The sequence below is a fragment of the Salmo salar genome, chromosome ssa04 (assembly GCF_905237065.1).
Source record: "Salmo salar chromosome ssa04, Ssal_v3.1, whole genome shotgun sequence".
Lineage (NCBI taxonomy): Eukaryota > Metazoa > Chordata > Actinopteri > Salmoniformes > Salmonidae > Salmo > Salmo salar.
Window position 1 is genome coordinate 82654367 of NC_059445.1, and position 14506 is coordinate 82668872.

Genomic DNA, 14506 nt, shown 5'->3' on the forward strand with positions numbered 1-14506 from the left:
TCTATGTGTAAGTCCGGGGGGGTCTGGGAGAGTGTCTCGCTGGTCTGGGCAGGGTGTCTATTGATCTGTTGCTCCTGTGTGAAGTGTTGGGGCAGCTGTTGAGGGCAATGTCCTTTAGGGTTCGGGCGAAGGTGGGCACTGCTGCCTTGAATAGGTGGACCTGGTCATAGAGGCTGTTCAAGTCCAGGGTGGAGTGGTGGGCCAGGTAAACATTTGGTTTTGAGGCACAGTCACGGGAAATACTTGCATTTACCCACTGTATGGTAGCAGGGTGGAAGTCTTTTCGTGGTAGCAGGGTGGAGATAACCACTTGTGCATTGGGGAAAGTAGAAGAAGCTATTTCAATCACTCCCTTCAGTGCTGTGGCCATCCTTTCCTGCTGTGTTCTCAGGTGGTTTGTGCCTGTGTGTATTATTATGTGGCTAGGTGAACATACTTGGTCCTCAGACAGAAGGTCTACGGTGCGCTGGGTGTTTGGACACCAGAGTTTAGACACACTGTTTGGGAAAAAGTTTTTTTCTCTTGTATACAGTGCTGTGAAAAAGTATTTGCACCTTCCTGATTTCTTATTTTTTTGCACATTTTGTCACACCTAAATGTTTCAGCTCATCAAACACATTTTAATATTACACAAAGATAACCCAAGTAAACACAAACGGCAGTTTTTAAGTGATGATTTTATTTATTAAGGGAAAAAAGCTATCTGGACCTTCATGGCCCTGTGTGGAGTACAATGGCCCTGTGTGGAGTACAATGGCTCTGTGTGGAGTACAATGGCCCTGTGTGGAGTACAATGGCTCTGTGTGGAGTACAATGGCCCTGTGTGGAGTACAATGGCTCTGTGTGGAGTACAATGGCCCTGTGTGAAGTACAATGGCCCTGTGTGGAGTACAATGGCCCTGTGTGGAGTACAATGGCCCTGTGTGGAGTACAATGGCTCTGTGTGGAGTACAATGGCTCTGTGTGGAGTACAATGGCTCTGTGTGGAGTACAATGGCCCTGTGTGGAGTACAATGGCTCTGTGTGGAGTACAATGGCTCTGTGTGGAGTACAGTCTGTGTCTTGTGTATGTCCTCAGTGGGTGTGGGGGGGGAGGGAGTCAGGAGGGCTATCAGGGTGGCTCAGAGGGGGTGAGATGCCCTGGACTTGGGGTTCTTCATTTGTCTGTTCTGCTGTGGTGTCAACACTATGGTCTGGTGTGGACTGTTCTGCTGTGGTGTCAACACTATGGTCTGGGTCTGGTGTGGACTGTTCTGCTGTGGTGTCAACACTATGGTCTGGGTCTGGTGTGGACTGTTCTGCTGTGGTGTCAACACTATGGTCAGGGTCTGGTGTGGACTGTTCTGCTGTGGTGTCAACACTATGGTCTGGGTCTGGTGTGGACTGTTCTGCTGTGGTGTTAACACTATGGTCAGGGTCTGGTGTGGACTGTTCTGCTGTGGTGTCAACACTATGGTCAGGGTCTGGTGTGGACTGTTCTGCTGGTTTCTCTGCAGGGGGGGCCACCTCTCTAGTGGGTTGTTCTCTGTCACACGCCATCCCCCTCACCCTCTCCTCCATCCCCCTCACCCTCTCCACCATCCCCCCTCACCCTCTCCTCCATCCCCCTCACCCTCTCCTCCATCCCCCTCACCCTCTCCTCCAGCAGTCTGATTCTCTCCTCCATCCCCCCTCACCCTCTCCTCCATCCCCCTCACCCTCTCCTCCAGCAGTCTGATTCTCACCTCCAGCAGTCTGATTCTCTCCCTCCATCCCCCCTCACCCTCTCCTCCAGCAGTCTGATTCTCACCTCCAGCAGTCTGATTCTCTCCCTCCATCCCCCCTCACCCTCTCCTCCATCCCCCTCACCCTCTCCTCCAGCAGTCTGATTCTCTCCTCCATCCCCCCTCACCCTCTCCTCCATCCCCCTCACCCTCTCCTCCAGCAGTCTGATTCTCTCCCTCCATCCCCCCTCACCCTCTCCTCCATCCCCCTCACCCTCTCCTCCAGCAGTCTGACCCTCTCCTCCAGCAGTCTGATTCTCTCCTCCATCCCCCCTCACCCTCTCCTCCATCCCCCTCACCCTCTCCTCCAGCAGTCTGATCCTCTCCACCATCCCCCTCACCCTCTCCTCCATCCCCCCTCACCCTCTCCACCATCCCCCCTCACCCTCTCCTCCATCCCCCCTCACCCTCTCCTCCATCCCCCCCTCACCCTCTCCTCCAGCAGTCTGATCCTCTCCTCCATCCCCCTCATCCTCTCCTCCATCCCCCTCACCCTCTCCTCCATCCCCCCTCATCCTCTCCTCCATCCCCCTCATCCTCTCCTCCATCCCCCCTCACCCTCTCCTCCATCCCCCCTCACCCTCTCCTCCAGCAGTCTGATTCTCTCCTCCATCCCCCCTCACCCTCTCCTCCATCCCCCCTCACCCTCTCCTCCAGCAGTCTGATTCTCTCCTCTAGTGCTCTGTTCTTCTCCTGCTTTTGCTTTTTACCTGCTTTTCCAGCTCCACCTGCCTTACCTCCAGCTGGGTGAATGTATCCTTCATTTCAATGAGGGAGTAGTACTCTGTGCTGGGAGGTTGACTTTCCTCTTGGGGTTGCTGGTCTGTGGGGTTATATAATGAAGAGGTCTGTGGGGTGGCTGGTCTGTGGGGTTATATAATGAAGAGGTCTGGGGGGTTATATAATGAAGAGGTCTGGGGGTTGCTGGTCTGTGGGGTTATATAATGAAGAGGTCTGGGGGTTATTATGAAGAGGTCTGTGGGGTTATATAATGAAGAGGTCTGGGGGTTATATAATGAAGAGGTCTGGGGGTGGCTGGTCTGTGGGGTTATATAATGAAGAGGTCTGTGGGTTATATAATGAAGAGGTCTGGGGGTTATATAATGAAGAGGTCTGGGGGTGGCTGGTCTGTGGGGTTATATAATGAAGAGGTCTGGGGGTTATATAATGAAGAGGTCTGTGGGGTTATATAATGAAGAGGTCTGGGGGTTGCTGGTCTGTGGGGTTATATAATGAAGAGGTCTGGGGGGTTATATAATGAAGAGGTCTGTGGGGTTATATAATGAAGAGGTCTGGGGGTTATATAATGAAGAGGTCTGGGGGTTGCTGGTCTGTGGGGTTATATAATGAAGAGGTCTGGGGGGTTATATAATGAAGAGGTCTGGGGGTTGCTGGTCTGTGGGGTTATATAATGAAGAGGTCTGGGGGTTATATAATGAAGAGGTCTGGGGGTTGCTGGTCTGTGGGGTTATATAATGAAGAGGTCTGTGGGGTTATATAATGAAGAGGTCTGGGGGGTTATATAATGAAGAGGTCTGGGGGTTATATAATGAAGAGGTCTGGGGGTTGCTGGTCTGTGGGGTTATATAATGAAGAGGTCTGGGGGTTGCTGGTCTGTGGGGTTATATAATGAAGGGGTCTGGGGGGTTATATAATGAAGAGGTCTGGGGGGTTATATAATGAAGAGGTCTGGGGTTGCTGGTCTGTGGGGTTATATAATGAAGAGGTCTGGGGGGTTATATAATGAAGAGGTCTGGGGGTTGCTGGTCTGTGGGGTTATATAATGAAGAGGTCTGGGGGTTATATAATGAAGAGGTCTGGGGGGTTATATAATGAAGAGGTCTGGGGGTTGCTGGTCTGTGGGGTTATATAATGAAGAGGTCTGTGGGGGTTATATAATGAAGAGGTCTGGGGGTTATATAATGAAGAGGTCTGGGGGTTGCTGGTCTGTGGGGTTATATAATGAAGAGGTCTGTGGGGTTATATAATGAAGAGGTCTGGGGGTTATATAATGAAGAGGTCTGGGGGTTGCTGGTCTGTGGGGTTATATAATGAAGAGGTCTGGGGGTTATATAATGAAGAGGTCTGGGGGGTTATATAATGAAGAGGTCTGGGGGTTATATAATGAAGAGGTCTGGGGGTTGCTGGTCTGTGGTTTTATATAATGAAGAGGTCTGTGGGGTTATATAATGAAGAGGGCTGGGGGTTATATAATGAAGAGGTCTGGGGGTTGCTGGTCTGTGGGGTTATATAATGAAGAGGTCTGGGGGGTTATATAATGAAGAGGTCTGGGGGTTGCTGGTCTGTGGGGTTATATAATGAAGAGGTCTGGGGGGTTATATAATGAAGAGGTCTGGGGGTTGCTGGTCTGTGGGGTTATATAATGAAGAGGTCTGGGGGGTTATATAATGAAGAGGTCTGGGGGTGGCTGGTCTGTGGGGTTATATAATGAAGAGGTCTGGGGGGTTATATAATGAAGAGGTCTGGGGGTTATATAATGAAGAGGTCTGGGGGTTGCTGGTCTGTGGGGTTATATAATGAAGAGGTCTGGGGGGTTATATAATGAAGAGGTCTGGGGGTTGCTGGTCTGTGGGGTTATATAATGAAGAGGTCTGGGGGTTATATAATGAAGAGGTCTGGGGGTTGCTGGTCTGTGGGGTTATATAATGAAGAGGTCTGGGGGTTATATAATGAAGAGGTCTGGGGGTTGCTGGTCTGTGGGGTTATATAATGAAGAGGTCTGGGGGGTTATATAATGAAGAGGTCTGGGGGTTGCTGGTCTGTGGGGTTATATAATGAAGAGGTCTGGGGGTTATATAATGAAGAGGTCTGGGGGGTTATATAATGAAGAGGTCTGGGGGTTGCTGGTCTGTGGGGTTATATAATGAAGAGGTCTGGGGGGTTATATAATGAAGAGGTCTGGGGGTTGCTGGTCTGTGGGGTTATATAATGAAGAGGTCTGGGGGGTTATATAATGAAGAGGTCTGGGGGTGGCTAGTCTGTGGGGTTATATAATGAAGAGGTCTGGGGGTTATATAATGAAGAGGTCTGGGGGTTATATAATGAAGAGGTCTGGGGGTTATATAATGAAGAGGTCTGGGGGTGGCTAGTCTGTGGGGTTATATAATGAAGAGGTCTGGGGGTTGCTGGTCTGGGGGGTTATATAATGAAGAGGTCTGGGGGGTTATATAATGAAGAGGTCTGGGGGGTTATATTAGAGGTCTGTGGGGTTATATAATGAAGAGGTCTGGGGGGTTATATAATGAAGAGGTCTGGGGGTTATATAATGAAGAGGTCTGGGGGTGGCTAGTCTGTGGGGTTATATAATGAAGAGGTCTGGGGGTTGCTGGTCTGGGGGTTATATAATGAAGAGGTCTGGGGGGTTATATAATGAAGAGGTCTGGGGGGTTATATAATGAAGAGGTCTGGGGGGTTATATAATGAAGAGGTCTGGGGTTATATAATGAAGAGGTCTGGGGGTTATATAATGAAGAGGTCTGGGGGTGGCTAGTCTGTGGGGTTATATAATGAAGAGGTCTGGTCTGACCTGCTCGGGGTGGGGGTATCTTTCTCAGGGGAGAGCTTCTCCTGCTGAGCTAATTCTTTGATTAGGTGAAAGTCCAGCTGAAACTGTTTGAGGTTGCCCTGTACCATTACTGTTCCAGACTTATAGAGATCTCTCTCTCTCTCTCTCTCTCTCTCTCTCTCTCTCTCTCTCTCTCTCTCTCTCTCTCTCTCTCTCTCTCTCTCTCTCTCTCTCTGTCTCTCTGTCTCTCTGTCTCTCTCTCTGTCTCTCTCTCTCTCTGTCGCTCTCTCATTTCTCACTCTCCTCACTCTCCTCTCTCTCCTCTCTCTCGCTTTCCAGCCCCACTATGATGTTGTTGTCCTGCTCACTATAGTCCTTGCTATTCTGGCCATCGTTTCGATCTTTGCTTTCCGGTACAGATGCAAGTCCAGCAGAACCTGGGTGAGTCAGTCAACAACACCAGTCTCAATGTATCTGTCTTTATCTATCAATACCGAAGTCTTTATCTGTCAATACCGAAGTCTTTATCTGTCAATACCGAAGTCTTTATCTGTCAATACCGAAGTCTTTATCTCTCAATACCGAAGTCTTTATCTCTGCAGAATACAGCCATCTGAAAGTGGTTTGTCTTTATCTCTGCAGAATACAGCCATTTGAAAGTGGTTTAGCGTTAGTCCTCAAACTGTAGACCAAACACTAAGCATACTGGCCACTGATATATACAGCTGAAACATTCACCAGAAAACTTGAAATCTCCCTGGAATTTGAACTTTGACACATCTCAGTCCATTCTGAGGTTCCGTTCTCTAACCTCCGTCCCACACGGCTTCTTCCTCTATGACCACAGGACTCGGTCCACCAGCAGACGATGCGAGCCATCAGTCGTCTGGAAACGCGGACGTACAGCTCTCAGGGCTGCGGGGGCTCACAGCGCCACCGTGGGGGCTGGAGGTCTAATAGCAGCTCTAACTCCAGCCCTGTCTGTGCCATCTGTCTGGATGAGTTCCTGGAGGGACAGAACCTGAGGATCATCTCGTGTGCTCATGAGTTCCATAAGGAATGTGTGGACCCCTGGCTACTGCAGCACCGCACCTGTCCCCTCTGCATGCACAACATCATGGGTAAGGACATGACATAGCCACTAGGGGAGCTCTACAATGGGCCTAAGAGGAGAAGCACAAGAACCACTCCTTTACCCACTCTTCAGCTGTATTACTATTATACTGGATAAGGGAATTATACAGTAACAATCCAGTTTTATACACTGTGTGTGTGTGTGTGTTGCTTGTCTGTCTGTCTTTGTGTGTGTGTGTTGCCTGTCTGTCTTTGTGTGTGTGTGTTGCCTGTCTGTCTTTGTGTGTGTGTGTTGCCTGTCTGTCTTTGTGTGTGTGTGTTGCCTGTCTGTCTTTGTGTGTGTGTGTTGCCTGTCTGTCTTTGTGTGTGTGTGTGTGTGTTGCCTGTCTGTCTTTGTGTGTGTGTGTGTGTTGGCTGTCTGTCTTTGTATGTGTGTGTGTTGGCTGTCTGTCTTTGTGTGTGTGTGTGTGTTGCCTGTCTGTCTTTGTGTGTGTGTTGCCTGTCTGTCTGTGTGTGTGTGTGTTGCCTGTCTGTCTGTGTGTGTGTGTTGCCTGTCTGTCTTTGTGTGTGTGTGTGTAGCCTGTCTGTCTTTGTGTGTAGCACAGGAGGTTGGTGGCACCTTCATTGTAGAGGAAGAGCTCGTTGTAATGACTGGAGTGGAATGAGATCAGATATATCATGTTCTATTACTATTATGAGCCGTCCTCCCCTTAGCAGCCTCCTCTGATGTGTAGCCTGTCTGTCTGTCTGTCTGTCTGTCTGTCTGTCTGTCTGTCTGTCTGTCTGTCTGTCTGTCTGTCTGTCTGTCTGTCTGTCTGTCTGTGTAGCTGTCTGTCTGTCTGTGTAGCTGTCTGTCTGTCTGTGTAGCCTGTCTGTCGCCTGTCTGTGTCGCTGTCTGTCTGCCTGTCTGTAGCCTGTCTGTAGCCTGTCTGTCGCCTGTCTGTCTGTCTGTCTGTCTGTCTGTCTGTCTGTCTGTCTGTCTGTCTGTCTGTCTGTCTGTCTGTCTGTCTGTCTGTCTGTCTGTAGCCTGTCTGTCTGACTGTGTGTTCTAATGCTCCACAGGTTCAGAGCTGTCTGGACAGCCACGGAGGACAAGACTACAGCAGACCCCCGAACACAGCCAGGGTTTCCTGCACCCCCACGCCCACACCTTCCCCCAGCACCCCATCCCCTTCTCCATGAGGCCTCACTTCCCCCGCGGCCCCTCTGGTCCATACCCCTCCCTGGGCCACTATAGCGGCTCCCCGCCTCTGGACCCCCAGACCCACCGCTTCCTTCCTAGCCGGCCCCTGGGCCCTGGCTGCGGATACCTTCACCCTGCAGAGGGCCCCGGAAGGCCCCACAGAGCCGGGGTCAGCTGCAAGACAGCAGGCCACTCTATGGAGACGCACTATGGCCCCGGGCCTCGCCGCTCCTGCCACGCCTACCGCTCAGGCTGCCCTTCCCAGCGCAGCGCCTCCAGTTCCAGGCTCCACCACGCCCCCTCCTCTGCTCCCCGCGCCTCCGCAGGGGGAGCCCACAGCCGGGGGAACGAGGGGGGCAGCTGCTCTGGGGGGAGCTACCGGACAGAGCGCAGTGGCTACCTGGCTGATGGGCCGGCCAGTGACTCCAGCTCTGGCCCCTGTCACGGCTCCTCCAGTGACTCGGTACTCAACTGTACTGACGTGTCCCTGCAGGGTGTTTATGGTAGCTGGTCCACGTTCCGCAGCTCCCTGAGCAGTGACTATGATCCGTTTGTGTACTACGGGCCGGGACCGACAGGCCGCAGGGACAGCATGGAAGCAGGGGCCCAGAGACCCAGGTCCCTGGATTCAGTGGTGAACAGAGACAGAGAACGAGGAGGAAGAGGAGGAGGAAGAAGAGGAGGGTGCTCTGAGGAACAGCAGCAGGCTGTGTTTAGCCACGTCCACTACCACCGCCACCGTCACCACTACTACCGAGAGGAAGGGGAGAGGGAGCACGCCCAGGGCCAGGGGCCAGGCAGGGGGTTGGGCGAGGAGCTGGGGGCTACTGCTGCTGCTTTTGGCCCTGAGTCAGGATCTCCCCCGGCTCTGGACAAAGATTCCCCAGTGTGCCCTCTGAAAGACAGCCCCTATCACTGCCCTAAGGCAGACCCCACAGACAGTAGAGGGGCCCATGGCCACGGGACAGAGGGTCAGGGCCATGAGCTCAGCCACCCCTCAGGCCCTTCTCCAGTCCTGGTAACCCCAGCCCCCTTACCTCCCCCACCCACCTGCTGCCACCAGGACCACAGCCACGGGGGCCACCCTCACCGGAGGGCAGGCCGGCTGGGCGACTGTGTGCTCGACGGCCCCTCAGTGCTTTTCCAACAGGACCTGGACCTGCAGGACGACTGTAGCATCCACATCCACTATGACCAGGGCTACTGCTGCCCCCCGCCCGACCTGCCCCCCGCTCTGCTCTCCATGCCTGTGCCCCTCATCATGGACTCTGGAGGAATGAGGCCCCTGGGGGGTCTAGAGGACTGGCCCTGCTGTGGAGGTCCCCACCATGTGGTGTGGCAGAAGCGGGTGCAGCAGGCCCACTCTGAGCCCCAGCTGCTGGGGCCCGGGCTGGGGGTCCCTATGGACAGAGCCTCGCCCCCATCCAGCAGGCGCCACCATGGCCCAGCGAACGTCTACAACACAGACGTTTGTTTATACTGCCAAACATTACACAATAATCAGGGTGGGTGTATAACCAGTCCTTAACTTCTTTTTTATAGCTACATATGATGTGAACAACTGCTGTCTTGTTCATAGTTTTCCTCATAGGAATGGTATTATCTAAGGTCATAGTTTTCCTCATAGGAATGGTATTATCTAAGGTCATAGTTTTCCTCATAGGAATGGTATTATCTAAGGTCATAGTTTTCCTCATAGGAATGGTATTATCTAAGGTCATAGTTTTCCTCATAGGAATGGTATTATCTAAGGTCATAGTTTTCCTCATAGGAATGGTATTATCTAAGGTCATAGTTTTCCCCATAGGAATGGTATTATCTAAGGTCATAGTTTTCCTCATAGGAATGGTATTATCTAAGGTCATAGTTTTCCTCATAGGAATGGTATTATCTAAGGTCATAGTTTTCCTCATAGGAATGGTATTATCTAAGGTCATAGTTTTCCCCATAGGAATGGTATTGTCTAAGGTCATAGTTTTCCTCATAGGAATGGTATTATCTAAGGTCATAGTTTTCCTCATAGGAATGGTCATCGTTTTTTATGGCTTAATCTCAATTTGTCTTTCCGTGATTCTTCGCATTCTATCTCCTCACCTCCGTATCAACCTAATTGAATGGAAGTTGAATGAATTGCATTTTGGGAAAGAAGGTGTGGAGAGAGGAATTAAGGAAGAGCCCCATGTGTGTCGTTCTTCCTGACATCCTGTGTGTCATGTCTCTGTGCGTTGGAGAGGTAAATAAACCTGTCGTCTTTTTCTCTACCTCCAGGATCCGAGGAGGAGTCCGGCGTGTGAGGACTCGCGAGTTGCATCCCCAACGTCACGCTGCTACGTACACAGGAGCCAGGAACGGACAAACACTTCATCGCGAGGCCATGTTTCTCAAGTCTTCCATATAATTCCACATTAAATAGCTGCATTCAGACTACACTTCCCAGAATCCCCCAGTCAGTGCTCAGAGTTCCGTCTGTCCAACAACGATCAAAATAAGTCTATGAGATTCTGATTGTTTTGAAGTTTATTTATTTTGACCATCAATTCAAACAATAAGCACAAGTCATGTATGGACCTCAAATTGCTCTAATTCATTGTTGAATTCCAGTATTTCAATGTGTTTGATTGGGAGTTTTGTTGTTGCTTAGTGATTGTGTTTCAAGATGGAGACTGACTGGGAGATGCTGGAAATTGTTTTTTTGTCTTGTTTTTTATTTTGTTTTGTAAATGACAGGAAGAATTCAATACCAACAAGTTCCCAGGTTGCCTTAGTAACCACAAGGAATGATCACTGCTCAGGGCTTGAGCCTCGATTCACATCACGAAATTCCCCCAACTATCTCCCTCATTAGAAATCACATGGACATCACATGGTCATATTGGATGTCTGATTCCTTGAGTGGTTGATTGAGTACTTAATCAATTATACTATGAGGTACTACTCAGTAATACTTGATTTTCCCTCACATCCTTAATATCCTTAAAGTCCTTTATTTGTGTAAATACACTATGTGGACAACCATTGGATCATGTATTACACCCATACATGGAGGTTTCTTGCTCTTTTCAGCCTAACAAATCAGATTCAGAAATGCTTCCCGTGGGCGTGGGTTTCTCTAAGGTACTCAGGTACTCTCTAAGGTACTCAGGTACTCTCTAAGGTACTCAGGTACTCTCCAAGGTACTCAGAGCTACAGAAAACAGACAAGAAACGTATCATTGGGGGAGAAGAGTTATTTTCTTAGCTGGACCTACAAGCAGTGAGCATTCTGAAAGGTCATCCTGAGAGGTCATCCTGAGAGGTCATCCTGAGAGGTCATTAGAGGTTAGTATGGGGACTTGTGTTGGTTCATTCAATAATGGCAGCTGTTTCCATCACATTTAGTTTGTTTTGTGGTTCGGTAAAAACATTTTTTTTATCATTTTGTTTTTCATCGTTAAAAGAACCAGACTGATCTATGTTATTACAAGCTATTTTTGTTTTTCTCATGTTGCCAGTGGTTACGTAGTATGTTAGACCTGAGCGCTGGTTTGGTGACCAGTGAAGGATGGAGGGTGCCTCCACACAGACCTGGGTTCAAACTGTATTTGACATATTTCAAATACTGTAGCTGTGCTTGATTCAGCTTACTTGGCTCCATGGGACCAATGTTATAGTCCTAAAAATGCAATCCCCGCCCATCTGGCGTGCACTCCAGTAAGGATAAAGTATGCAAATGCTCAAGTATGTGAAATATTTAAAATTCTATTTGAACCAAAAAGTAGGTCTGCCACCAGAACAGCAGCGTGAGTGGAGCTTCGCTCGGCTCAGGAAGGACATGCACCATGTCGTCTGCTCTTCACCTGTGACCCCTGACCTTTAACCCCGTGACCTATTACACAACCCTATCATTGTCCACCAGTAAGGTTATTTCCTCCTTTCCATTTCCCATCTACCAGCAGCTATAACTCACCAGGGGTGCCCTTATCTTAAACATTGTAGCAAAATATTATACATAATTACTATGTAATAACTGGAGGAAAGCCATGATAATTCATTATTCATTCAGCTTTGGGAACATCCATTATTCACAACCAAACATTTACCAAACAAACCTGCGGCCTTAAATAGAAGACTGGTGCCGTTCGGTCAGTCAAGTCCTTTCCCTGAATGTCTCACTTGGATCCAACATCCCAGGAGATTAAAAGAGGACAGAAAAGTCATGTTAAATGTGTGTAGTTATACAGTACCAGTCAAAAGTTTGGATACGCCATCCGCATTCAAGGGTTTTTCTTAATTTTTTTACTATTTTCTACATTGTACAATAATAGTAAAGACGTCAAAACTATGGAATAACGGAATCATGTAGTAACCAAAAAAGTGTTAAACAAATCAAAATATATTTGAGATTCTTCAAAGTAGCCACCCTTTGCCTTGATGATAGCTTTGCACACTTGGCATTCTCTCAACCAGCTTCATGAGGTAGTCACCTGGAATGCATTTCAATTAACAGGTGTGCCTTGTTCATTTGTGGAATTTCTTTCCTTCTTAATGCGTTTGAGCCAATCAGTTGTGTTGTGACAAGGTAGGGGTGGTATACAGAAGATAGCCCTATTTGGTAAAAGACCAAGTCCATACTAAGGCAAGAACAGCTCTAATAAGCAAAGAGATGACAGTCCATCATTACTTTAAGACATGAAGGTCAGTCAATACAGAACATTTTAAGAACTTTGAAAGTTTCTTCAAGTGCAGTTGCAAAAACCATCAAGCGCTATGATGAAACTGTCTCTCATGAGGACTGCCACAGGAAAGGAAGACCCAGAGTTACCTCTGCTGCAGAGGATAAGTTCATTAGAGTTACCAGCCTCAGAAATTGCAGCCCAAATAAATGCTTCACAGAGATCAAGTAACAGACACATCTCAATATCAACTGTTCAGGGGAGACTGTGTGAATCAGGCCTTCGTGGTTGAATTGCTGCAAAGAAACCACTACTAAAAGACACCAATAATAAGAAGAGACTTGCTTGGGCCAAGAAACACGAGCAATGGACATTAGACCGGTGGAACTGATTGGCCCAAATTTGAGATTTTTGGTTCCAACCGCCATGTCTTTGTGAGACGCAGAGTAGGTGAACGGATGATCTCCGCATGTGTGGTTCCCACCATGAAGCATGGAGGAGGTGGTGTGATGGTGCTTAGCTGGTGACTGTCTGGGATTTATTTAGAATTCAAGGCACACTTAACCAGCATGGCTACCACAGCATTCTGCAGCGATATACCATCCCATCTGGTTTGCACTTAGTGGGACTATCATTTGTTTTTCAACAGAACAATGACCCAACACACCTCCAGGCTGTGTAAGGGCTATTTGACCAAGGAGAGTGATGGATTGCTGCATCAGATGACCTGACCTCCACAATCACCCAACCTCAACCTAATTGAGATGGTTTGGAAAGAGTTGGACCACAGAGTGAAGGAAAAGCAGCCAACAAGTGCTCAGCATATGAGGGAACTTCTTCAACTTTTGGAAAACCATTCCAGGTGAAGCTGGTTGAGAGAATGCCAAGAATGTGTAAAGCTATCATCAAGACAAAGGGTGTGGCTACTTTGAAGAATATAAAATACATTTTGATTTGTTTAACACTTTTGGGGTTACTACATGATTCCATGTGTGTTATTTCATAGTTTTGATGTCTTTACTATTATTCTACAATGTAGAAAATAGTAAAAATAAAGAAAAACCTTTGAATGAGTAGGTGTCCAAACTTTTGACTGGTAGTGTACATATCCTCCAATATATTTTAGTTCTTACTGTATATGTATACATGGAGGCTGAGTGGACATGTGCAAGGAGACTGACTGTATTGCAAACGGTAAACATTGAATTGAATAAACCTATTGATCCCCAGAGTATTTTCTAAATAGTTGGAAGCACTTAAAACAACCTTTAAATGTCATGTGGCTGATCGACGGTAGTAACGCTCTGAACCAGTTATGAGATGAATCCAGCTATTCTATTGACTTCAGTATGCCTTATGAAGTCAGTTTTCAAATAGGTTAGTTGTGTGCTCTTCATTCACTACCTCCTGTGGATCGCTTGAAGTTTATTATTATCTTAGATCATCAAATAACCTAATACATTAAGCTCGTGTTATTTGATGCCTTCTGTTCCTCCTCCGTCAATCTAAACCCAATTCACTAGGTTTTGCTTTACAAGAACACGTTGGAATCATATGCAGTCAAAATCATGGATAATCTATAGATTACAGCCCCATATTTACCGATACCTCGTTTTGTAATGTGTTTTTGAGACAGCGTCTCTAACATATTTACCGATACCTCGTTTTCTAATGTGTTTTGGAGACAGCTTCTCTCGCTAATACTTCAGGTTGTGTCTGTTATATATCTGTGTAGAGAACAGTCCCCTATAGCCCAGTTAAACCAGACTGAACAGTCCCCTATAGCCTGGTTAAACCAGACTGAACAGTCCCCTATAGCCTGGTTAAACCAGACTGAACAGTCCCCTATAGCCTGGTTAAACCAGACTGAACAGTCCCCTATAGCCCGGTTAAACCAGACTGAACAGTCCCCTATAGCCTGGTTAAATTAGACTGAACAGTCCCCTATAGCCCGGTTAAACCAGACTGAACAGTCCCCTATAGCCTGGTTAAACCAGACTGAACAGTCCCCTATAGCCTGGTTAAACCAGACTGAACAGTCCCCTATAGCCTGGTTAAACCAGACTGAACAGTCCCCTATAGCCCGGTTAAACCAGACTGAACAGTCCCCTATAGCCTGGTTAAACCAGACTGAACAGTCCCCTATAGCCTGGTTAAATTAGACTGAACAGTCCCCTATAGCCTGGTTAAACTAGACTGAACACTGTGTTGAGAACAGTCCCCTATAGCCTGGTTAAACCAGACTGAACAGTCCCCTATAGCCTGGTTAAACCAGACTGAACAGTCCCCTATAGCCTGGTTAAACCAG

At 48.1% G+C, this 14506-nt stretch overlaps 1 protein-coding gene across 1 annotated transcript in view; it reads left to right on the forward strand.

The window, feature by feature from the left end:
- LOC106603954 (E3 ubiquitin-protein ligase RNF43) overlaps positions 1–12450 on the forward strand; it is a 219130-nt gene extending 206680 nt beyond the window's left edge. The window contains exons 5-8 of the mRNA XM_045717401.1: positions 5629–5730; positions 6137–6410; positions 7426–9051; positions 9815–12450. Coding sequence (XP_045573357.1) covers positions 5629–5730; positions 6137–6410; positions 7426–9051; positions 9815–9840 — 2028 coding nt within the window. The 3' untranslated portion in view covers positions 9841–12450. The remainder of the gene's footprint in view (positions 1–5628; positions 5731–6136; positions 6411–7425; positions 9052–9814) is intronic.
- The last annotated feature ends 2056 nt before the right edge of the window (positions 12451–14506 follow it).